Here is a 24,918-nt window from a genome sequence, read left to right on the forward strand (position 1 = left end):
TTAGATCATGGCTGTGATTGGCAGAATTGGGTTGCTATGGCAGCTATCTCGGTAACTTGGCTTTTGTACGCAATATTTCAAAAACCGTTCAACATTTATCTTTCATATTATACAGAGCTATTCCTCGTACCACTCAAAAGGTGGGGGACTTAGCGATGAGCTCCTGTTCAGTTTTGTTTAACTGCTAGACCAGCAGACAGAGTTAAAATATTATCTCAGTCCTCTCTAGGCATGCACGATCTGGACGAATTCAAAGCCAAATTATGGTAAAATGAGAAACCTGTCTTATTCATGTTCTGAATCATGTTCAAAATATATAACATTAGATTTAAATAAGCTCTTCCGCAATCTTAAAATGACGATTAAAAACTGATCCGATGAACAGACAGACAGATATGAACCAATTACTTATTCCCGCTTTTCACTTCGCGTGCACAGGGTGAAAACACACAAGACAATGACACATCTTATCTCAAATCCGATACCAAAAGTGTGATTATAACAAAGGATGAGGTGAGACTTAAGGCCCAGTCACACCTTGACGTTTTAGCCAGGAATGGCAACGTATAAAATCGCACGTAAAACGTTGGCGTACGCTGAAGTTTTGAGTTTTTTTTTTAAAGGCCCGGTCACACCTTGACGTTTTAGCCAACGTATGCCGATTTTTGAATTTTTTTCTAAAACGCTGGCACACGTTGAATACGTTATGGGTAAGTTTTGATAACATTGAGAGCACGCTGAAAAACACTGCCATACGTCGTTGTACGTTGGCTTTAAACGTTGTACTTTTCAGTTGTCCTCAAATTTTTTCATGCTTGAAATTTCACGACGTATGCCGGCGTATGACTCACACGTTCCGCTACGCTGGCCACAAGTTGCATGCACGGTCTGCGATCGTTGACAGACGTCAACACATGCTACTTGTAAGTTAATCATAAGTTGAGACACGCCGAGGTAATGTTTAGCGTACCCGAAACTTATTTCTAACCTATGATTAACGTGTTGTTGGCACGTTACGCGATCGTTGCCACACATCGACAGACGTTACTTTTAAGTTACTCATAGGCTGAAAGACGTCGGTATAATGGATCGTCCTTGCGTCAGCGTCCACGGCCACGGCCAGGACACTTATTTGCAGCATTCTTCAAACTTTTCTTCGGCATGACGAGGATGTTCACACTTCGATGTCTAGCTTGGCTATGATTCCAATTGTCCATCGGCAGCGTCTATTTAAAATAGTCGAGTTTGAGCGTTTTAACACGTTCAGAAGAAACGCTTCAAATTTCAAAACCTCAGCGTCAAAAAACAAAGGCGAGTGACAGCAATTTAAATCGTTCATTGTAAACAATGAAAATAGTTGAGTGGTACCGTTTAAAAGTCGTTGAGTGTAAAAAAATCCAATTGTTGAGCGCAAGCGTCTACTTTCAATAGTGGGGTTTGAGCGATTTAGCACGTTCAATAGAAACGATTAAAATTTCCAAGCGCCAGCGTCAAAAAACAAAGGCGAGTGACAGCAATTTAAATCGTTCATTGTAAACAATGAAAATGGTTGAGTGGTACCGTTTAAAAGTCGTTGCGTGTAAAAAAAATCCAATTGTTGAGCGCAAGCGTCTACTTTCAATAGTGGAGATGCAGCCATTTAAATCGTTGAGTGGCAGCCTATGAACCTACCCGTGGACACGTGGACGCAAGGACGATCCATCATAACCCACACCCTCCCCCTCACACTCACCTACTACTGCCAACATGAACAAACTACTACTAATACTGATACTGATACTGATACTGCTGACATGGACATCGACTCAAAAAGGAACTCGAAAACACTGTTGGGTTCCCCTTTTATGAGCAGCATTTTTATATACCAATTCCCAAAACCGCTGGGAACACGTCTTTATATGCAGTTGTAAGCTAGAAACACGTTCATTTTTTTTTTTCGACCGGAAGACGTCATTGGAATACGTCTACATACGTCGATGTGTGTTGGGACTACGTAAATAATTGGTTCAAAGCACATCAAACATAAGTTAGAAATAAGTTTCGCGTAAAAAAGACATTACCGCGACGTGTTTCGACTAATGAGTAGCTTATAAGTAGCCTTTGTGGACATGTGTAAGCGTCCACATATCGTGTGTAAAACTTATCCCCATCGCATGCGGAACGTGTGTCATACGCCGAGTACGTCGTAAAATTTTGAACATGTTTAAAATTTATTGACGTACTCTACTTACTACGACGTATGATAGCGTACTTTAGCGTTCTACTCACGTATACCAAACTTACTCATACCGTATTTGACGTGCCCCAACGTTTTAGACACATTTTTCTTAGGTCGGCATACGCTGGCAAGATCGCCAAGGTGTGACCGCGATGTTGTCACTTCCATTTCTACGGCAGTTATGATTCGAATCGTTGTGCGTCAGCCTTTTAATAGGCTACGTCACGACATCGTCGGCGATGCGTGCAACGCGCTATGCCGAAGTTAGACTATCGTTGGGTATCGGTTGTGTAGGCCGACAACAGGTTCAGCATTCGTTGGTATAAGTTATCTATAACACAACGAAACGTTCTGTGTCCATTACTAATATGTTATGCATACGACCAACTCGTTATGAATATGTCCGAATCTTAAAAAAAAAACATCAAAAGTTAAACGTCAGCCAGCGTTTTAGATACATTTTAATACGTTGCCATCGCTGGCTAAAACATCAAGGTGTGACCGGGCCTTAAGTTTTGGTCGTATTCATAACGTGTTGGTCGTATGCATAACGTATTAGTAACGGGCACAGAACGTTTCATTGTGTTAAAGATAACTTATACCAACGAATGCTTTGCCTGTTGTCGGCGTTCACAACCTATGCGCAACGATAGTTTAACTTAGTCATAGCACGCTGCACGTATCGCCGACGAACTCGTGGCGTTCTCTGTTAAAAACCTGCCGGTCGCCGATTTAAATCATAACCGCCTGAAAATTGGAAGTGTCAACATCGCAGTCACACCTTGACGATTTAGCCAGCGTATGCCGACCTATGAAAAATGTATCTAAAACGCTGGGACACGTCGAATACAGTATGGGAAAGTTGTGAATACGTTAGCAGCACGATGAAAAACAATGAAGTACGCTGGCATATTACGTGGTACGTCTAGAACGTCGTGAAATTTCAAGCATGCTGAAAATTTTACGACGTACTCGACGTATGGCTCACAAGTTCCGCATACGCTGGCATAAGTTCTCGGCACGCTCCGCAATCGTTTACACACGTCGGCCACACGTTACTTGTAAGTTACTCATAAGTCGAAACACGTCGAGGCATACCCGAAACTTCGGGTTTAGCATACCCGAAACTTAATTTTTAACCGATGAGTAACGTGCTTTGAACACATTAGTAGCGTGCTTTGAACCTATGAGTAGCGTGCTTTGAACCTATGTGTAACGTATCTCAAACGCACATTGGCATATGCAGACGAATTTGATTGACGTCTTCCGGACGACCACAGAACTTACTGAACGTGTTTCTAACTTACAGCTACCGTATAATGGCGTATTGGCAGCGTTTAGGGGAATTGGTATATACAAATGGGCTTCACAAGAGGAACCCGTCAGTGTTCCTGACTCCATGTTGAGTAGATGTCAATGTCACTGGCAGTGGCAGTAGTAGTTCGAGAGAATTTAGTGATGTCGATGTTAGTAGTAGTAGTAGTAGTAGTAGTAGTAGTAGTAGTAGTAGTAGTACTAGTTCGAGAGAATTTAGTGATGTCGATGGTAGTAGTAGTAGCAGTTCGAGAGAATTTAGTCATGTCGATGTTGGTAGTAGTAGTAGTAGTAGTTCGAGAGAATTTAATGATGTCGATGTTAGTAGTAGTAGTAGTTCGAGAGAATGTAGTGATGTCGATGTTGGTAGTAGTAGTAGTATTAGTAGTACTTTCAAGTAACGTGTTGCAAAGTGTGAACAACGTTCGTGTAGCATGCTTACAAAACGTTACGCATAGGTTAGAAATAAGTTTCGGGTATGCTAAACATTAACTCCACGTGTTTCGACTTATGAGTAACTTACAAGTAACGTGTTTCAACGTGTGTCAACGATCGCATAACGTGCCTACAACGTATGGCCAGCGTAGCGGAACGTGCGAGTCATATGCTGGCATACGTCGTAAAATTTCAAGCATGAAAAAATTTGAGGAAAACCCAAAAGTTCAACGTTTAAAGCCAGCGTACTACCACTTATGGCAGTGTTTTTCAGCGTGGTCTTAACATATACAAAACGTACCCATAACGTATTCGACGTGTACCAGCGTTTTACACAAATTTTTGCAAAAATCGGCATAAGCTGGCTAAAACGTCAAGGTGTGACTGGGCCTTTAGAAATACTGCTCAATGGCTCGGGGCAGGGTGGTGCCAAATGATGTTTTACACAGTTCCGACTCCATATCAGTGTCTGTCACATAATCCTACGACCTATCAAACAATTCTACCCAAACCCACATGCCTCGTACTCTCGAGTGACTGTGCATGTCCTCTTGCAATATACCGATAGGATAGACATTCGATAGGAACGAATGTCCTCTTACAATCTAATGATTGGAGCTGATAGGGATGGTTATGAGGTATGTGTTGGTCCCCATGGGTCTGGAACTGTGAACCAGAATTGTACTAAGTTCCTTGACTTTGCAAGAAGTCATGGACTTGGGGTGGCTGGTTCATGGTTTTGGTGCCCACAGGCTCATCACTGGACTTGGTATTCCAACGCTGGTGGTGTGGCAAAGGAGATGGACCATGTCCTCATTGATGGTCGCTGGAGGACGATCCAAAACTGCAGGGTCTATCGGAGTGCTCAGTTCCTCATTACTGACCACAGGCTTGTTGTAGCAACTCTTAAGATGCACCTTAAATCCAGGAGAATGGTATCATCTCAGCCTAGGCTGGATGTTGGCAAGCTCAAGGATGAGAGGGTAGCTGAGGAGTTTATGAACAGGCTGAGTGGAGAATTGGAGGGGGGGTCGAGGTGCTTTGGGGGATCCTTAAGAGTTGTGGAGTGCCTTCAAGACCACTGTCCTTGATGTTGCCGGTTGATGTCTTGGAACTCAACGGTGGGTGAAGAAGAATTTTGTCTCTCAAGGGACACCGGATACCATTGCCCAGAGTCGCAGGGCCAGGCTGAATGGCAGAGATGAGCTGTTCAGGGAGCTGAGGCGCAAAACTGTATGTACACTTAGGGTGGACAAGGAGGCCTATGTGCGAGGAATCTGTGAGGGGGTAGAGCATCACCTGTGGTCAAGTGATTCCCATCCTGTTTACAGGGGAATTCGCGCATTGCGTTCATCCAAGCCCGTTCCTCGGTGTACTGCAGTTAGAGCAGAGAGTGGTAGGCTCTTGACAGAGGAGTCCGAAGCGAAGGCCCGTTGGGCCGGTTACTTTGAGCGGTTGTACCAGGCTGATCCCCCAGCTGTCGCGTTAGACGTCAGGGGTGTTACAATCCCTATTGATGATCCTCCAATCAACTGTGGTCCACCTTCGTTTGTGGAAACACAAGCTGCGGTGAACCGGTTGAAAGGGGGTAAAGCTCCAGGGATCTGTGGCATCCGTGCTGAACTTCTCAAGGCTGGTGGAAATGCTGTGCTCAAGTTGTTGCATGCAGTTCTGTGCTCTGCCTGGAACACACGCATCATCCCAACTGACTGGTAGAGGGTCCTTGTTGTCCCTCTCTGGAAGGGGAAGGGTGATCGCCAAGACTGCAACAACTACCGAGGGGTGACGCTGCTCTCAGTGCAAGGCAGGGTCTTTGCTCGGTTAATTTTTGAAAGGGTTCGCCACCATCTGCTTGGGCACCAGCATCCAGAGCAGCCAGGCTTCACACCAAAGAGGTCAATGATTGACCGTATCCTTGTTCTTCGGGTCCTCACCGAACGCAGATGAGAGTTTCAGCAGGGGCTGCTTGCAGCCTATGTTGACCTCTGTAAAGCATTTGGTTCAGTGAATCAGGATGCCCTCTGGAGGATTCTTGGTCTTCGTGGGGTGGCTCCAACACTGATCAATCTGATGGCTGAACTATACTCTGGTACTAAGAGTGCTGTGAGATGTGGTAATACCATCTCTGACTTATTTCCAGTTGTTCCTGGAGTTCGTCAGGAGTGTGTACTAGCCCCCCACTTTTCAGCGCTTATATGGACTGGATTCTGGGGAGGAAGTCAGAGAGATCAAGCTGCGGTGCATCATTTGGGAATGTCAAGATCTCTGACATCGATTTTGCAAATGATGTCATCATCTTTGCGGAGACTCTAGATATCCTTTTGGGGGCCCTCGAGGTGCTGATTGAGGAGTCGGAGCTGCTGGAATTATGGGTTTCCTGGGTCAAAACTAAGATCCAGGCTTTCAATGACATCTTGGATGCTGGTATCCTGTCTGTACCTGTTTGTGGTGAGGATGTTGAGATTGTGGAGAGATTCACTTACCCTGGCAGTGACACTCATATCTCTGCTGGCTGTGAGCCAGAGGTAAACAGACATGTCTGTTTCGGGCCTGGGGAGTCATGGATTCACTGGATCATGGGGTGTGGCCCTGCCGGTTCCTGTGTGGAAGAACAAAAGTCAGAGTCTTCAGGTCCTTGGTGCTTCCAGTCTTGCTCTATGGATGTGAGACTTGGACTCTGACCAGGGATCTGAGACGGAGACATAATTCCTTTGATACCAGGTCTCTTTGGAGAATCCTTGGCTATTGCTGGTCAGACTTTGTGTCCAACGAGTGGTTGATGAGAGAGACTCAATTGAGATTTGTTACCTGCACAGTCCGTAAGCATCAGCTGCAGCTGTATGGACATGTGGCTCATTTTCCTGATGCTGATCCTGCTCACCAGATTCTCTCAGCGAGGGAGTCTCGTGAGTGGAGGAGGCCAATGGGCTGACCACATGCCTCATGGTTGCAGCAGGTTGATCGGCATCTCAATGAGATGAGGATGGGCCAGGCATCTGCCTGGGGGATAGCCAGACAGAGGCCGCCGGAGTACCGGCGGAAAGTGAACGCAGCCATGTGCTGCTCTGTCACGTGCTCCCATACCTGACCTGATGGGATAGTATCACCAACTGTGATGACCCGACTCAGGGAAAGAAGTTCCGTCAGCAATATGCCGGACGAACTGGGTCCAAGCCTCACGGTTAGAATGGAGAATGGGGATTGAGTTTGGAGTTGAGGGTTTCAGGAGGGGAGAAGGTAGGACGATAATCAGCAGGAAAAGAGGGGGGAGGGGAAATGGGGGTTACACAAACGAATGGGAAGGACCTACAATAGGTGATCTTATTTATATAATTCTGATGCGCCACTCCACTTGGAAAGGGTCGACAGGAAACAAAATGGTCGCGGTTCTTTGTTACATGTGAACAACACCCTTCCCATATATGTAAAATGTATATGGTAAATATGAGGACCAAATGAAAGGTTTCCAGACTGAACAGCAATTAAAGTGAATCATTGAAGCTCTTATTTTACATATTTTATTATTTAACCTTGAAACAGAGGAATCACCATTATTTGTTTTTCTCCACGAGGGATCCTCGTGGCTCCCTTGATGTTTGGGCAGAACTTTTTATACACCCATCGAATAGCAACGGATGCATGTCATAGATACAAAGTTGTCTCTTTAACTTGGAAACATGTTATGTACACAAAGTTGTCTCTTTAACCTGGAAACATGTTATGTCCACAAAGTTGTCTCTTTAACTTGGAAACATGTGATGTCCACAAAGTTGTCTCTTTAACTTGGAAACATGTGATGTCCACAAAGTTGTCTCTTTAACCTGGAAATATGTTATGTACACAAAGTTGTCTCTTTAATCTGGAAACATGTTATGTACACAAAGTTGTCTCTTTAACTTGGAAACATGTGATGTACACAAAGTTGTCTCTTTATCCTGGAAACATGTTATGTATAGAGTTACCTCTTTAAGTTACCTCTTTATGTATATGGGTATAGAGTTACCTCATTATGTATAGAGGTTAAAGAAACATGTCTTTAACCTACGAGCATGTTATGTACACAAAGTTGTCTCTTTATCCTGGAAACATGTTATGAATACAGTTACCTCTTTAACCTGATAGCATATTATGTACACAAAGTTGTCTCTTTATCCTGGAAACATGTTATGAATACAGTTACCTCTTTAACCTGATAGCATGTTTTGTACACAAAGTTGTCTCTTTATCCTGGAAACATGTTATGAATACAGTTACCTCTTTAACCTGATAGCATGTTATGTACACAAAGTTGTCTCTTTAACTTGGAAACATGTTATGTGCACAAAGTTGTCTCTTTAACCTGCTAGCATGTTATGTATGCAAAGTTGTCTCTTTAACCTGCTCGCATGTTATGTACACAAAGTTGTCTCTTTATCCTGGAAACATGTTATGCATAGAGTTACCTCTTTAAGTTACCTCTTTATGTATATAGGTATAGAGTTACCTCTTTATGTATAGAGGTTAAAGAAACATGTCTTTAACCTGCTAGTGTCGAGATCAGGGTTTGCAATCAAGCAATGACTACACCAATTGTCGTAGAGAAGAGCTTTTAATACACATCAAAAGTGTACACGAGAGTAGAAAGGCACAGAATACCTACAGTATACCAGCTCAGTCAAACTCTGGCCTGCAAGCAGTTTGGTTTACTTTATATATACTTTTCCTGCTCATCTGTTTTCATGATTTCCCCAACTTCCATCAGCTTTATATTTCCTTTCTAAGATATCGTATTCTTTGAAAGTAACAACACCCCAGCAAATATTCTCTCCTGGCCTGACAAAGCATTGATCTTTTCACAAGCAAGAAGATCTGTTATTGGTCAGGCAGATCTTTATCACAATATATATATATATATTACCCTAACTGCAAGATGTTCCCTTTTGAACTATACCAAAACAGTGCTGATTTATGATTGGGCTTCTCCGAGCCCAAGGCTCAAAGAATGTTGTTACAAGGGCCAACAAGAAAGCCAGATGTTCAGCTGCACGACAAAGAGACAGAGACAGAGACAGAGACAGAGACAGAGACAGAGACAGAGACAGAGACAGAGAGAGAGAGAGAGAGAGAGAGAGAGAGAGAGAGAGAGAGAGAGAGAGAGAGAGAGAGAGAGAGAGAGAGAGAGAGAGAGAGAGAGAGAGAGAGAGAGAGAGAGAGAGAGAGAGAGAGAGAGAGAGAGAGAGAGATAGCCGACTTGCTTTGATTACCAACAGTCAAAAATGGTAGCTTACTGAGAGCATCTTAAATGCTGTGGCTTCCTCAATTAAATGCTACATTCAATTTTAAGAAAAGGTAATCCTATTAAAATGGCTGCTTTCATCTTGGGAGCTGTTCAACAGCTCCACACTAGCATGTTATGTACACAAAGTTGTCTCTTTATCCTGGAAACATGTTATGTGTACAGTTAACCTCTTTAACCTGCGAGCATGTTATGTACACAAAGTTGTCTCTTTATCCTGGAAACGTGTTATGTACACAAAGTTGTCTCTATATCCTGAAAACATGTTATGTATACAGTTACCTCTTTAACCTGCTCGCATGTTATGTAGAGTTTGTCTCTTACCTGGAATGGGCAAAGTCGAGTGTTTCTTGCAGAATCTCCTGTCAAAGTCAGGAATTGTGTTTCGGTACTGAAATAAAACCTTCCACACAAACTGTTCACAGGTGTGTTCATCTTCTGTGATCAAATTCACCAAGAGATCCCAACGGGACTTCAGTGATTCACCAGGGAGTTGAGAAAATTTTTCAATCTCTGAATCACCAATCAGTCCTTGTTTTTGTGTCTCTTGAATGATGTCATCAATCGAGTCTTTTAAGATCTTTTGAAGATACAATATTTGCTCTTCGATTTGATGGCAAACACTGCTTGATTCCATTGTGAAGTGGTTTCTTCCATGCACCTGTTGAAAAATATTAATTTTATTAATAAACAAAAATTTTATGTTTTTATTCCTCAATCACAAAAGCATGGAAAGTGTTGGTTTACAAGTCACTGGTTTACATCATCTCACCTTAAACAATTTAATTTATTTACATGGAACAGCATGACGTCATTAGTCCTTCAGTGTTAATAGGGGGTCAAAAATCACCAAGTGGCTGTTCTATTAAAAGCACTCAAGCAAGCATTGCGACAGAATGGAGTACTCGACACCGCTTAACAACATGGTGGTCTTCATGTAAACATTGCTGTCATGGTGCTCGAACGTATGTTGCCCAGGCCATGGTTTTTAGTTTTTCTCGATCCTCTTATGACAACTTCCCGAAATGAACTTATTGTGTTATCAGTGGTTACAGAGTACGAGGAAGATAGGAACAAAGATAAACAAATAGGGAATCAGAAGGAGGAGTTCAGGAACCTCCTGACGAGTTTATCTATGGACCCTACCACTGTGCATTTTTGGGAGGCGAGTTTGCATGTTTGTAGATCTTGAACAATTACGATGAAAAGTAGAATTAACAATAAAAGTATGACATTGACGTTTCAACAATATTATGAGTAAACATAACGGGGAACGCTTCTGAACATTTCATTGATTGTAGTGTCGTTTTGAATCAGACTACAGCGGCCATTTTTCCGAACATCATGAAGCATCTCTCTTAATCGCCTGTTCCACTTGTCTCGTGGCTGGGCGAGCGGCTTGTAAAGCGGTTGATACGGAAAATATCCCTGATGTACTAGACTGTGTTACAGAGCATTGGTTCTTGGTAAGGATGAGATTGGGTGGCTTGCCTTTGCAGCATGAGTTATGGCAGGAATTGTGATTTGGCCTGATATGATGATATGCTAGGTGGTCATATTTTGGACCATTAGCTGTGTGTTAATCAGCTGTCGGGATTCAAACCTTGCTTGTAATTGTGTATTATTTAAACCTTGCTTACCTTGCTTTAAAATGTTGCTTTAAATGTATCATGCTGTTTTCACTATGTCTTTGATAACCCTTTATGGCTCTGCAGCTGCACAACAGCATGTCCTTGGGAAAACTGTGTATGCTGATATCCCACACATTCCTGTTCTTAGTCATCACCAGAGTTTCGCCTTTGCTATCAGCAGGTGCCAGTGTAGGGGTGTAGGAGTCTAAGAAAGTTATTAGTTTGCAAGATGAACTGTTGGGTTGCGAATCTGAGGATTGACTGATTCAACTCCCCTGAGGGCCCCTAGGGAGGGGGGAAAGAAGCCCACTGCCGCATTTATTTCTTTATTTCTTTATCCCTTAGCACACACTTATAGTCCACACCCAGTTGTGCTTTTGTGTGATTATATATGTGATGGTTTTGAAGCATATTCTCAATGTGGTCCGGGGGCACCTGACTGAAGGGCCTTTGGGCTGCATTCCGCATGCGTAGTGCCATCTTCTGAAATAAATCGTATCATTCGAGAACCCTCATTCGACTCTGTCATTACTCGGCCGGGTGAAGAGTCATAACAATTGGTGACGAGGATGGGATGCGACTGATGCTGGCGGTGTGGACGGCGGGACTCCACTTGGTGTACAGCGATCACAAGGGTTCAGCTAAAGGTACGTGGAAATTGCACGTATAGGGCACCTAAGACAAGGAGCCCTAGTTAGGTGAAAACTGTACACTTGGTGGGCAGTGCCCCGCTGGACGCAGCTCCAGGATCTGCTCGGATCAAGAACTGTAACGGTAAAACATATGAGGTGATTCGAATGCGGTTTGTTTGAAGGGCACAAAGAGGGCTGGCAGGCCATATGTTAGAACCGGTAAGGGTCGAGGATAAAGGTATCCGTGTGAAATAAGGAGGAAACAGGTTGGAATCCTGTACCATAGAGAGGGAAGGTTAGAGGCCTTCATTGGGTTTGAGGCTATTAGGCGGCGGGTCGAAAGGGATCTCGGTCCCGGTGTAAAAGGAGAAACGATTTACAGCTATTAGGCGGCTGATTGAAAGGGATTTCGGTCCCGGTGTAAAAGGAGAAACGATTTACAGCTATTAGGCGGTTGGTAAGATAAGAACAAAAGATGGGGAATAACTCTGCAAAGAACATAGAGTTACCCAAAGGAACAACACTTAAAGTTATCGGTGAAAGTGGAAAACACTGGAGAGCGTTTGCAGCGTGGCTAACGGAGTCACAAAGTGAGACAGGACGTAAGCGATTCGATTCAGAGGGAATCTTGAACCAACGGGGGAAAAACACAAGGTTAATGAGCCAGGAGAAGGGCTGTTTGTAGAGTTACCTATTTGGATGTATTTGTGAATACAATGTGGTGGGGAAGGTTGAGTTTTGTGTTAGACGTAAGTTGAGTGTTCCAACCTGGAACTTGTATGTGTGGAACAACTTGTATGTTTGTATGGAGATAATGATTGGTCGTCATCGTTAATGTGAAGACTTTGGACGAGGTGAATTGCGCACACCAAATCCGGAGGAAGGACGATGATGACCGATTCTGCACGGGTTGTTAATTCAGTGATGGGCAAATGTCATTTTGAGAGAGAGAGAGAGAGAGAGAGAGAGAGAGAGAGAGAGAGAGAGAGAGAGAGAGAGAGAGAGAGAGAGAGAGAGAGAGAGAGAGAGAGAGAGAGAGAGAGAGAGAGAGAGAGAGAGAGAGAGAGAGAGAGAGAGAGAGAGAGAGAGAGAGAGAGAGAGAGAGTGTGTGTGTGTGTGTGTGTGTGTGTGTGTGAACTCGATGGGGAATTGAATAATTAAAACCACTTCAGCAGACAGTTTGGGGATTATGTGTGAGAATTCCCTCCAGTACTCGTGCTGTGGGATGTCAAATGGACCAACGTTCGGGTTTTCTCATGGTCCGATAAACTCTGTATGCTGTTTTGGCTTTGAACACTGTACGTGATAAATGGATGGTCTCCACGGAGCATCATTTTGATTTCAAATTCAAATTCAGTTCTGTTTCCACTTTGCATGTTTCGTAAGGCTGATCGACGTTACGGGTTCGTTTTAACGTCAGTTTCAATTCTGGTTTCATTGTTGGGGTCATTAAGCATGTTTTATACTTGATTTTCGTAAATCTGGGGAAAAAAACTGTTATTTTATGGGGTTTTGCGAGTCACGTGACGTGCCGTAGGATTTAACAGGCGCGACGAAAGCACGAAATCGTCCCGTCGAAGGACAGCTTATCATGAGGGTTTACGAAATGGATTAACACATTTTACAAGATGGGGACGCCCTTCTTAGGATTCTGTAAAAATTCCGATTTAAAACGAACGTATTTGAGATGTCGTCAAATATTTGTTACGTGAGTTTGATCGTAAAAACCAACGCGCTGATAAGACGTATTGCTCATGTGAGTGCGTGATGACGTAATCACGCATGGGCCCAGCGCGCTTTGTCAAACTTGAAAGTGCAATTAACACCCTGCTGTGAACGTGCCTGCTTGTCGGAGCAATGTACGAGAATTTCTCGAGGCGGCTGATTTTGAATATGGTGGACAAACTAGATTTTAAAGAGATAGCTTTGTGGTAAAATTAATTAATAAGGACATTGACGTTTCAAAGGATCGCTCCATTTTTTTGTTTCGGGGCGAGTGCACGCGCTATCGGAACATGGAAGCGACAATGCTTTGAAACAAGGCTGTAATATATATGTTTGTTCCGGTTGTTGTTGTTGTTGTTGTTGTTGTTGTTGATTGGGCTTCGTGACCGGAAGAGGAAAAGAGAAAAAAAAAAAAAAAGAGACGCGGAAGAGGCGCAGGACCGAGGGATTTAGGATGGATGGAAAGGGCGATTTAAATGCTTTGAACAAGGAACGGATTTTATTTAAAGTGGGTTTATCTTTTAGCCGCGTCTCGCGTAGTAAACGCCGGCTCTAAGAGAGTTCCGCGTTGTTCTTCTTCTTCTTCTTCTATTATTATTATTATTATTATTATTATTATTCTGGTAAAGACAAAACCTTTAGGACGTGGCTCTTGGACACATTTGTCCTTGTTTACATGTCAGACATCCAAGAACAAGGACGTTTGGTAGGCTACGCACTGATGAGGATAGCGGTGTTTTTGGGAAAAATTACGAGCGGAGCTCGTGCTGTTTGAACACGCAGCCATCGTGGGCCTTGACGAGGGAGCGTTTCGATTCTCTGCCTGTCGGGGTCGAGCTGTTTGTCTGGAAGCGGACAGAAAAGCATGTCTGTTGTATTTATATGAGCCTCTATCCGTCAGGATAAATTCATTGGATTTGGGAAGCATAAGCGGAATTAAAGGGATGTAGAGGAACGGTTGCTTAGCAACGACATCGATCTGGAAGGAATGGAATTGGCTTTGCACTGCACTCACTGTCGACTACGATGAAACAGGGCAGGATTATGAATACGTGGCCAAATCACATAGAGATTACACCGTCAAACGCTCTCTGATGACAACCAACCGATGGATCGGGAAGGAAGGAGCGGCAGCGGAGGTGAAACAAGCCGCCAGAGAGCGTGAACTAATGAAGCACAGAGAAGGACTAACACCGTACATCTCAATGGCAGTTAGTAACGGACATAGTGCAGGGGAGTTAGGAAGAATGGTGAACAGATTGAGATGCGCCCCAGAACCACAAGTTGGAGCAACGAACACCAGAACACTTTACAGGCCGTCAGACAAGGAGATGGATGGAAGGTATGCTTGCCTGATCAAAATCTACAGTAGTGTACAGTAAGGTCTTCGGCCTTCACATCCACTCACCACGCACCCAGAGCAACTTCCAGTCCTGCAAGCTCTAGCCATGGTTGGAGCCTCATACGGAGGTATCATTTAAAAATAATCTTTTACACAAATACTTGTCATTATGTTGCAGTTGACTGCAGTGTTCAGTGCAGTGGCATGCTGTAAACCTTGTAGTAACGGAGACAGTGACAGAACCTTTGACGACACAACATGCAACTCCTGGTACTCACACTACTCCTTTGTGGGGGGGACCTATCACTAGGCAACACACTAACACACTCAAGCCAAAGAAACCGTATACACCCCCGTGGCAAAGGGGGACACGGAAATGAACCAGTACCAACCCCACAGCGACATAGGAGGGGAGCGGCTGGAGAAAGAATGGAAGCAGGTGAATACGCAAGGTTGGGGAAAACATACAACCAAGAACTAGATAAGGTAAAGATATTTTCAAAGGAACCTGGCAAGACCGCACCACTCATTTCCAGAGGGCTGACAACCATCCAGCCACAGCAGCTCATAGAACTGTCTTGCGTCCAAGCCGAGGAAACTTATGATTTGATAGAACGAAACGAGGAAATAAAATCGATTCGATGGTCTTATGCTATGACAAAACCTGTTGGGAGGGGGGGACGTCAGAAAATGCAGAAAAGACAGAAGTGGCTTGGCAGAACAAAACGCAAGACAAACCCAGTGGGGACACTTTGCACAAATAGGATTCATATGGGGTCAACACGCATCTCTAATTACCCAAGTTCCATGGGCCCCTAAAGAACCCTTTTGGAGTATAGTTGTGAAATCTTGTGAAAATACAGTAACCTCCCGGAGAAGAACACATTTCACTTATAGGTGTTTTCACCTATAAGGCTTGAAGCTCTCACTAGCGATCGAGTGGAACGCAAGGAGGGTTACGCAGGGTGGAGATCTATATTTCATGACTGGGGAGACTGGTTACTGCGCCTGGTAGGGGCAGCAATCCTAATCATCATGGGAATCATTTTTGGAGTATTTCTGATCAAACGTCTCATTTCCATTTGTCTAAAGAAATGCTGTGAAGCCTCACCCCTCACCCAGGCCATCATAATAATTAACAGCGAACTCATGGAGGAAGACCCCGAGGACCTCTGTATGGGGCCACAACCAGACCCGACCCCCACCAGCTGAGGAGCCAACAAGGTGTTCTGGCAGAGGGGCGCCCTGGGAAAGACTCTTCCAGGTATTACTGATTACTCAACGAACTTTCAAGTGAAAAGGTAAGCCAAACATGGACTCACGCATCTCACTACACACGAAGATACAGGAAGTTGTAACAAGAAAGAAAGGAAATCTACAAGTAAAATGCTGATGGAGGTTTATGATAGATGTGGCAGTGTTTTGACTAGCATATGCATAATCGTGGAAAATGGACAATACCAGGTAGTGAAGGCATGTATGGAAAATACTTGTATGACCTTTATATGTAAATATGCATCTCATGAGACTCTTTTGTCTTCTAGCGCAAGTTGAGAAAGGAGCTTACACCATGCCTTGAGCGCTCACAGTGCTGCTCACCCATTATTACATTTGCATATTGTAAATATTATTGTTGTAATTAGTGTCGAGTATAATTGCCTAAATAATAATGTTGCTGTTAATATTGTATAGACTTGTAGTGCCTTTAATATTGTGTGGACTTAACATCAAATTTGTATATGACAACTTAATGGGAGACTTGTGGCAGTGGGCAAGACAAAAGGCAACAGAAGCTAACCTGAACCACCGGCAGTTGGGGACTTCTCATTTGGGGAATGTTGATGGCTATCCACGGCATTCGCAAATCCCGTTTGGCAGGCACGGGGGCCTAGGGGTAGCTGCTACAGGAACCAAATAGGGATCCACTCGGTTGGTGAGTATCAGGTGTGGCTGGGTATGGTCAAAATATGACCAAGGAGGGAAACTGTTATGATGATATGCTAGGTGGTCATATTTTGGACCATTAGCTGTATGTTAATCAGCTGTCGGGATTCAAACCTTGCTTGTAATTGTGTATTATTTAAACCTTGCTTACCTTGCTTTAAAATGTTGCTTTAAATGTATCATGCTGTTTTCACTATGTCTTTGATAACCCTTTATGGCTCTGCAGCTGCACAACAGCATGTCCTTGGGAAAACTGTGTATGCTGATATCCCACACATTCCTGTTCTTAGTCATCACCAGAGTTTCGCCTTTGCTATCAGCAGGTGCCAGTGTAGGGGTGTAGGAGTCTTAGAAAGTTATTAGTTTGCAAGATGAACTGTTGGGTTGCGAATCTGAGGATTGACTGATTCAACTTCCCTGAAGGCCCCTAGGGAGGGGGGAAAGAAGCCCACTGCCGCATTTATTTCTTTATTTCTTTATCCCTTAGCACACACTTATAGTCCACACCCAGTTTTGCTTTTGTGTGATTATATATGTGATGGTTTTGAAGCATATTCTCAATGTGGTCCGGGGGCACCTGACTGAAGGGCCTTTGGGCTGCATTCCGCATGCGTAGTGCCATCTTCTGAAATAAATCGTATCATTCGAGAACCCTCATTCGACTCTGTCATTACTCGGCCGGGTGAAGAGTCATAACATGGCCTACTCTTAGTGAAGGACACCTTGGGATCTTTAATGCCCACAAAAACACATTGATGATTCACCCTGCCTGTAAAACACCGGGATGATGGTTTGTAGCTGCGTCGGGATTCTAACCCAGGATAGACAACTTGGAGGTGCGTGTATGCACTGTACAGTACCTCCAAAGGCCATCCAGTCAGTCGGCTGGGTAAATTATTGTCAGAGCCTCCACTAGGTATGTGGGTGGCCCCCTGCAAAACCTCACGTGGGGGGGGGGCCTTTCTATCAGAGGGCCAATAATATGGTGACATCTTCAGGTGAAGAATCGATTCATGCTTCGCCCCCAAAGGGGGTTAGTGAAATATTAGAATGACCAGCTCTCTCATCTGTCTGTGTGTGTATCCGTCTTTAAACACCATCATGGATATAGGTCAGCGATGGCTGGACCGATTGTTACCAAACTTGGTAGGAGAGTAGCATGGATTAACCAAAGTGTGATATGTGGCTAACAATGACCTCAGCCAAATGTCACGGTCAAAGTAATCAAAGGGTGAAAAATTGCGTTTCTAACTAAAACTCTGGAATGAATCATCAGAGAAAGAAGTGGTTTTTTTGTATTACATTCGATGAATGAAGGCACAACAAAAGTATTCTTGACATTATTCTTTCTCTGTAATGTCACGTTTTCCCAGAAAATGATGTCAAAACTGTACCAATGGTACGAGTTGCTCTCTTAATCATAGACTATTCCTCACTCTCCATGCACTACCTTCACTCCCCCACACACAAAGGAATACCTCTGGCTACAGCTTCCCTCCACTCCTACCTCATGTTAATATGTATGTTTTCCATTCACCAAACAGCGATGACTCCATTTACACCTCACTCTCCGAAAACATGGACCAACTTCTACCCTCTCATCCCAACACTCTCTCTTCCTCATATTGTTATGGATTAGTAAATCCTTTATAAATCTTATATGTTTGGATTTATTTAGTTTTGTGGTAAAGACATGCTTCTGATAATTCGGGGACAAAGGGCAACTCGAGTTTCAGTGAATTAATTAAATGAGATGTAAAGTGGGACATATGATTCGTGCACAGACATCGGTATGTGTCATTGGCAATGACATCAAGACAGCTGGTCAACAGAGCTTTGAAGATGACCAGTGTTGAGGTTGAATGCTTTGGTCAACAGGGTCATTACACAGTGTGAACGAAGTGAGTGAAAGTTTGTTATGAAAACGACGCTCTCCACCAATTGGTAAGCTGTGGTCAATCTTTGGGATTCAGTGTCGCCTTGCTGCGAGATTGACCTTACGAGTTTGCCATAAAAAAAGTGAGACAAGGAGTGACCGGCAGAAGGCAAGGAGAAGGCGAAAGAAATGAGAAAGATCAAAGCAGACGCGATTTGGTGGTGATCTTGGAGGTGATCCGGAGAGCCAGCTCTAGCAATGTATGTAGCTTTGGAATGGCTGAGTGCTGGGCACAGTGGGTAACAGGCAGCGATGGTCTCGTAAGCTTTTTCACTGAGCACACGGTGACCACTGACCTGGTGTACGGCTTCATTCCTGTTGGCCGATCGGCTGCGCGCATGAAGCGCGGCACAGCACACACCAAGGTGGTCCCTCCCTCCACCTCGTGCCTTCTCGCGGTTTGGCTAGAGATGGGGTGAGATCCAGAGCAGAAGCAGCATATCCAGCAGAGAGTGACCTGGTCTGAAACCAAATTGATGATCGAAAATCAAGCCATTGGAGAAGAGGAAGGATTTAATGTCTGAAGCGATGATGGGTTCCAAAACCTTGCTGATGATTGGGAGAAGGCTGATTGGTCTGTAGTTGCAGGGATCTGTTTTTGCACCTTTTTATGCAGGGCAGTGATGTTTGCAGATTTCCAAGCAGATGGCAGATGACCTTGAGCAAATGAGAGGGTGAATAGAACAGAGGGAGGGTGAGCAAGAGCAGAAGAGCAGGCTTTGAGGACACGTGGGCTGATGCCGTCTGGATCGGTTGCAGAATCTGAGTCGAGATTTGACAGCAAGCTCTCCACCTTGTCAGGAGAAAAGGATACAGAGTCCAGGGACAGTTGGGTGCGACTGGATAAGGTGGGTAGAGAAAGTGATGGGTTTTGGACACAAGATTTCGCTGCAAACACCGAGTTTAGGCATTCAGCTTTTCCACTTGTGGAATCAGCAGTGCGGCCATTTGAGGTAAGGGAGGGATTGGAGGGGCAACATACACCAGAAACAGATTTGATTCGATGCCACCAGGATTTTGAGGAGGATTTTGAGAGGTTTGAGATTTCAGACTTGAGATTAGAAAGATGTGGTTTTCTGGCTCTCCTGAGGGTAGATACACACTTGTTCCGAGCTTTATGGAAGGAACTGAGATTGCCCTCAGTTGGGTTTGCTTTCCATGAGGCAAAGGCAAGTTGTTTCAGGACAACTGCCTCACCACAAGCTTCAGTGAACCAAGGGCGGGAGGAAGGGAAGGACAACTGAAGACGAGAGGGGATAAATCTGTGCATGAGGGAGAGCAAGTTTCTTTGAAAGAATTCCCAGGATGAGTTGATGTTGGAGAAAGTAGAGATAGGAGACCAGTCTATAAGTTTGATGGCTGCTCGGAGACCCTGCCAGTCTGCTTGAGTGAAATGCCAGACTCGACGGCGGTGAGGTGGTTCTCTGATGATATCCAGAGAGATGTCCACTTTGACAAGGACGTGGTCAGAAGAACCGATTGGAGCGGAAAAAGAGCAGCAGATATTGTCAGGGAAATTTGTCAAAATCAGATCCAGAAGAGATGGAGTACCATTGCTTGAGATCCGGGTCGGGAAGTTGACCGATTGAGTCAGTCCCAATGAGTCACATAAAGCTTTTGCTGAAGTGCCATGACAGGTGAGAGAGGTACCCACACCAAGCCAACTGGCATGATGACAATTGATGTCACCACATATGAGGAAGAGAGAGTTTAGATGAGAAGATAGAAGTTGGTCCATGTTTTCAGACAGTGAGGTGTAGATGGAGTCATCACTATTAAGTGGACGGTACAGTACACATATAAACATGAGGTGGGAGTGGAGGGGAAGCTGTAGCCAGAGGTATTCCTGTGAGTGTGAGGGAGTGAGGGCAGTGCATGGAGAGTGAGAAATAGAGTCTTTGATGAAGAGAGCAACTCCTCTACCAGGACGAGGCTCAGGTCTGTTATACCGGAGGAGGGAGTAACCAGGGAGAGATACTTGGGAGTCAGACATGTTTTGGGGGAGGAAATTTCTGTTCGGCAGATTATGTCTGGTTTGCCAGTGGCAACCTATATGGAAAGGTCTGAAAGGTTTGAGCGAAGGCCCCGGATATTTGAGGTCCACACTTTTAATGAAGAGGTAGGGGAGGAGGCTTTGGGTGTAGAGGGTGGGGGAGGGTTGGACAGGGGACGAGGGGGGGGAGGTAAGGAGGGTTGTTGAAAGAGTGTGGGGGATTGCAGAATAGCTAGGGGAGGAACTGAATGAGGAGGAGAAAAGGCTCTGTGGTGCTGGGGGAGAGGGGGGACAAGAGAGGGGGAAGAAGGCAGTTGAGGATTTGAGGAGGTGGAGTGAAGAGATGGAGGTGAGAGGGCAGGGGAAGGAGGCAGCTTTGTGGATGAGAGGGGGGGGGAAACTTTGAGAAGGATGAGTGAGGGGGATGAATGGTGGGAGAAAGGTGAGGGGAGAGTTTTTGAGAGAGGTGAGAGGGAGGCTTGGAGGGAGAAGAGTGTGATGGTTGCTTTGAGAGTGAGGGGTGAGAGGGGTGAGTTGGCACTGAAGTTGGAAATAAAGAATGGTTGATGGAAAGTGAACATTCATAGCAAACTGGGGTTTTAAAAAGTTTTAGGTCAGAGATGCGATTGAACACAATTCTTGATGTATGCAATAAAGGTGAATTCAGAGAATGGAGAGAATAAATGCTCTCACAGTTGGATTTTTTAGGCAAGGTGTGAAGGAGAGGTCGAATTGAGAGCAGTCTGTTTAAATAGTAGAAGAGTCGTGCATTATGGTACAGCAGAGTACCACATGTGTGAAAGAGGAAGATGAAGCATTATAAAATATCGTTTTTGTTATTATTATTAATGCTTGAGAGAATTTTCAACAGATGAGGTCATGAAAGTGTTGTAGAAAAAAAAAATCGAGGAAGAAGAAGAGGAAGAAGAGGAGATAAAGAAGAAGAAGAAGAAGAAGAAGAAGAAGAAGACTCAAGACTCGTGAGTGTGCAAGGAGAAAGATAGCGTTTTTTTTTTAATTGAAGATAAGAAATCGAGAGATTCGTGGGAGGGATGGGGGACGTTAGGAAATTGGGGAAGATAGAAATTGAAGGTAATTGGGGAGAAAAAAACAAATAAATATGATCGTACACCGAGGGGAACCGGTAGGCCTCAAGCCTAAGCCTCAAGCACCCGGTAAGACAAGGTCGACAAAATCTCACAAAATAGCACGATTTTTGAAACAAAATCGAACTAGGAACACACAGTAACATGTAGGTGAGAAAATAAAGAGTAAAAATGGGACAAAAAATGATCCGAAACTTAACTTTGAGATCGTCAGCAGAGAGCCCTGAAGGAGACCTGTCGACGCTCCAAACCCAGAATATATATATATATATATATATATATATATATATATATATATATATATATATATATATATATATATATATATATATATATATATATATATATATATATATATATATATACCGATGATGAGTACCAGTATACTGGGCCGGTGTATACCCCGGTTAAAATAGGTGTACCATATCCCTGTGTCGTAAGAGGCGACCAGGGTTGTGTCAGGAAGGGCATCCGGCGTAAAACATGTGCCAAATCACTATGCGGATCATACGGATGATCCGCTGTGGCGACCCCTAACGGGAGCAGCCGAAAGAAGAAGAAGAAGAAGAAGAAGAAGAAGAAGAAGAAGAAGAAGAAGAAGAAGAAGAAGAAGAAGAAGAAGAAGAAGAAGAAGAAGAAGAAGAAGAAGAAGAAGAAGAAGAAGACATACACATATATATTGTTACGTTTGAGGGGGGGTATGCATTCAAAGGGGAATTAGGATGTTTAATTAGGTATGCCATGCTGTTCGAGTGTACCAGGATCTCGATGTAACAAGTAGCAATTCAGTGGTGATAAGTTGTCTAGTAAATGTCCATTTCTTCAAGGGGGAAATGATAATTGTCACGTAATTAGATAGGGATACGGGATAGGGTAAGTGTGTCTGCGTAAACCCCTTTTAGTATTCCCTGGAGGCTTGCCGTGATGTCACAGGACAGTGCTGCGGATGGCTCCGCCCCGTGATCACGATTGGCGGAAGGCGACGGCGGAGGGCCAATAAAACGGCTTGATTGGAAGTGACGAGGACTCGAGGATAAAAAGGCTCTGTTCGGGGAAAAAGGAGGAGGAAGAAGATCGGGACAGAAAAACCGTTCTGGTGGAGGCTGTTGTGCTGGGAGCGTGCTGTGTTGTTGTGCTGATTCGATCCTGGTTTCATCGTGTCTCGTGGCCTTGCTGTGCCTCGTGCCTCACCTCGGTTGGCTCTGAGGTTCTGCTGGCTCGGAGTACGGGGTCGAACGGCGGGCGGACCTGCCTCCCTCTCCTGCTCGCAACTTGGCGCCAGAACTGGCTCCCTGGCGGCTGTGAGCGGACTTGCGCCGACACCAGGAGGTCGACAGCACCACGGTGTCTCCTGCACCAGACGAGCGCAACACCAGCTCGTCCAACGCCAATCCAGGGACTGTTGCGTCACCACCACGGGCCAGCCTGACCACCAGGACCAGCTACGTTGTATGTGTGTGTGTGTACCTGGCGCCTTAGAGGGTTTGAGATTGGTATTATTTGTGTTTTCCCCACGCCCGAACCCACACCACCATCCCGTCGAATCGCCCCGGATCCCTCCTCTTGCCGAGTCTTATTTCTGGTTAGAGAAATAAACATCATTAACTCAGTGAAAAGCGACTAGTGCCACCTTCCTCGTCCCGTTTGCGGTCGAGTGATTAGAACCGCCATCTTTGGGTTATAGAAATAAACCGCCTCCATCGTTTCGGCTCATTCTACGTTAGCGGGACTGTTCAAGTCCCGTGGACGTCACATTGGTGTCAGGAGTGGGATGTTCGAACCCCTCTAAATTATATTTGGTATCGGGAGAATATACCAGGACTAAAATCTCGCCACGAATTGGAATATAAAATTACTGCAGAAAAGCGCGCGAGCGCGGGAAAATTTTGGCGGGAGTTTTCTAATTAAATTTAATTGGCGGCAAACGGGACTTCTGCACCATGGCGGATGTGCAGATGTTTGAGGAGGAAGGCCACGTGTCTGGCAGCGAGTCGGGGGAAGGAGGGAGAGACGGGGGTAGGATTGGAACCTCCCCCATTCCAAGCGTGGACCGTGCTTCATCGCCCGTAGCGGGGCTGGCAGCGCCGGAAACCGGTGCGATGATGATCCAGACACTGTTGGAATGTTTAATAGCGGACATGACGGTACAAATGGCAAATCAATTCGTGACACAGAGGGCAGAAATGACGGCACAAATGGAAAATCAATTCGTGACACAGAGGGCAGAAATGACGGCACAAATGGAAAATCAATTCGTGACACAGAGGGCAGACATGACGGCACAGAGGGCAGACATGACGGCACAAATGGCAGAAATGACAGATCAATTGGGGGTAATGGGGGAACAGTTGGGTGCACGGATCGATTTAATGAGGGATGAATTGGGGAAAAGATGGAGAAAATGAAAACTGAGATGCAGGAGTGTGTGGATGTTCAATTGGGGGAAATACAAAGTAAATTCGAGGATAGATTGGAGGAAACAAAGATAGAAATTACATTGGAGGGGGAAAATATAACAAAAAAATTGGTAGATAAAATTGATGCAACGAACATTCGGGTAGATAAAGTGGATGAAAGCCTGGAACGTCATCGTGCCTGTGTGGATGCTCGTATGCAGCTACAAGTAGAAGAGTAGGGAGAGCTGAGGAAGCAAGGGATGAATTTGGCGGAGGAGGTAAAAGGATTGGAGGCTCGTTTGGACGAACAAGATAAAATTATGAGCCAAGATGAAGTCTTGGATAAAGGCCTGGTAGAGCCGTCTTTTGTAAGTAGAGTGTCCGGGTTGGTTGAGGAGCAGCTACAAACTCGCGACGGAGCCTTGGAGGAGGTTGTGCGGGCCCAGAAGATCCTGCGGGAAGAGGTGAATCGGTCCATTCAACGTTTGGAACAGGAGGCAAAATTGACCCATGAGACCCTCACCACAAAACATCTTTGGCCATAGTGGGCTCCGAAATTGGATACGCAGCCACAAGGGTGTTTGATCCCTGGGCTGGATTCGGACAAGGGAGAAACTGAGAAGTGGGCCACCGTAAACGTGATCCCCCTGGTAAATTTTGACGGGTCAGGGAGCCTTGAAGCTTTTCTGACGCAATTTGAGTGTATTTCTCGACAAAACGGGTGGAATGAGCGGGAACGTACAGGGAATTTGGTGGCAACGTTGCGGGGACCAGCCGCAGATGTGTTAAACGTGATCGCGGAGGGGATGTTGACCAGTTCCCACATTTGCGAGGCGTTGAGCCGTCGGTTTGGGTTCGCAGCGAACTGTGATCTGGTGCGGGCCCAGCTCCAGCACCGCAGATTAAAGCCGGGTGAGACAGTGCAGGAGCTGGCACAGGACATTTACCAATCAGTCAGGATCGCGTATCGG

The 24,918-nt window shown here is 44.9% G+C and overlaps 1 protein-coding gene across 5 annotated transcripts in view; it reads right to left on the minus strand.

Annotated features, from left to right (window-relative positions):
- The window catches only part of LOC147016498 (interferon-induced very large GTPase 1-like), a 55,479-nt gene that overhangs the window by 20,290 nt on the left and 10,271 nt on the right, over positions 1 to 24,918 (minus strand). For 3 of the 5 annotated variants that reach the window (XM_085845200.1, XM_085845202.1, XM_085845201.1), the window contains exon 2: positions 9,567 to 9,903. The exons of the other annotated variants lie outside the window; for them this stretch is intronic. In XM_085845200.1, the coding sequence (XP_085701326.1) occupies positions 9,567 to 9,879 (313 nt within the window). In that variant the 5' untranslated portion in view covers positions 9,880 to 9,903. The remainder of the gene's footprint in view (positions 1 to 9,566; positions 9,904 to 24,918) is intronic. 5 annotated transcript variants of the gene reach the window in all.

This window comes from Eptatretus burgeri, chromosome 11 (assembly GCF_056783735.1).
Source record: "Eptatretus burgeri isolate ZD-2024b chromosome 11, Ebu_testis_v1, whole genome shotgun sequence".
Lineage (NCBI taxonomy): Eukaryota > Metazoa > Chordata > Myxini > Myxiniformes > Myxinidae > Eptatretus > Eptatretus burgeri.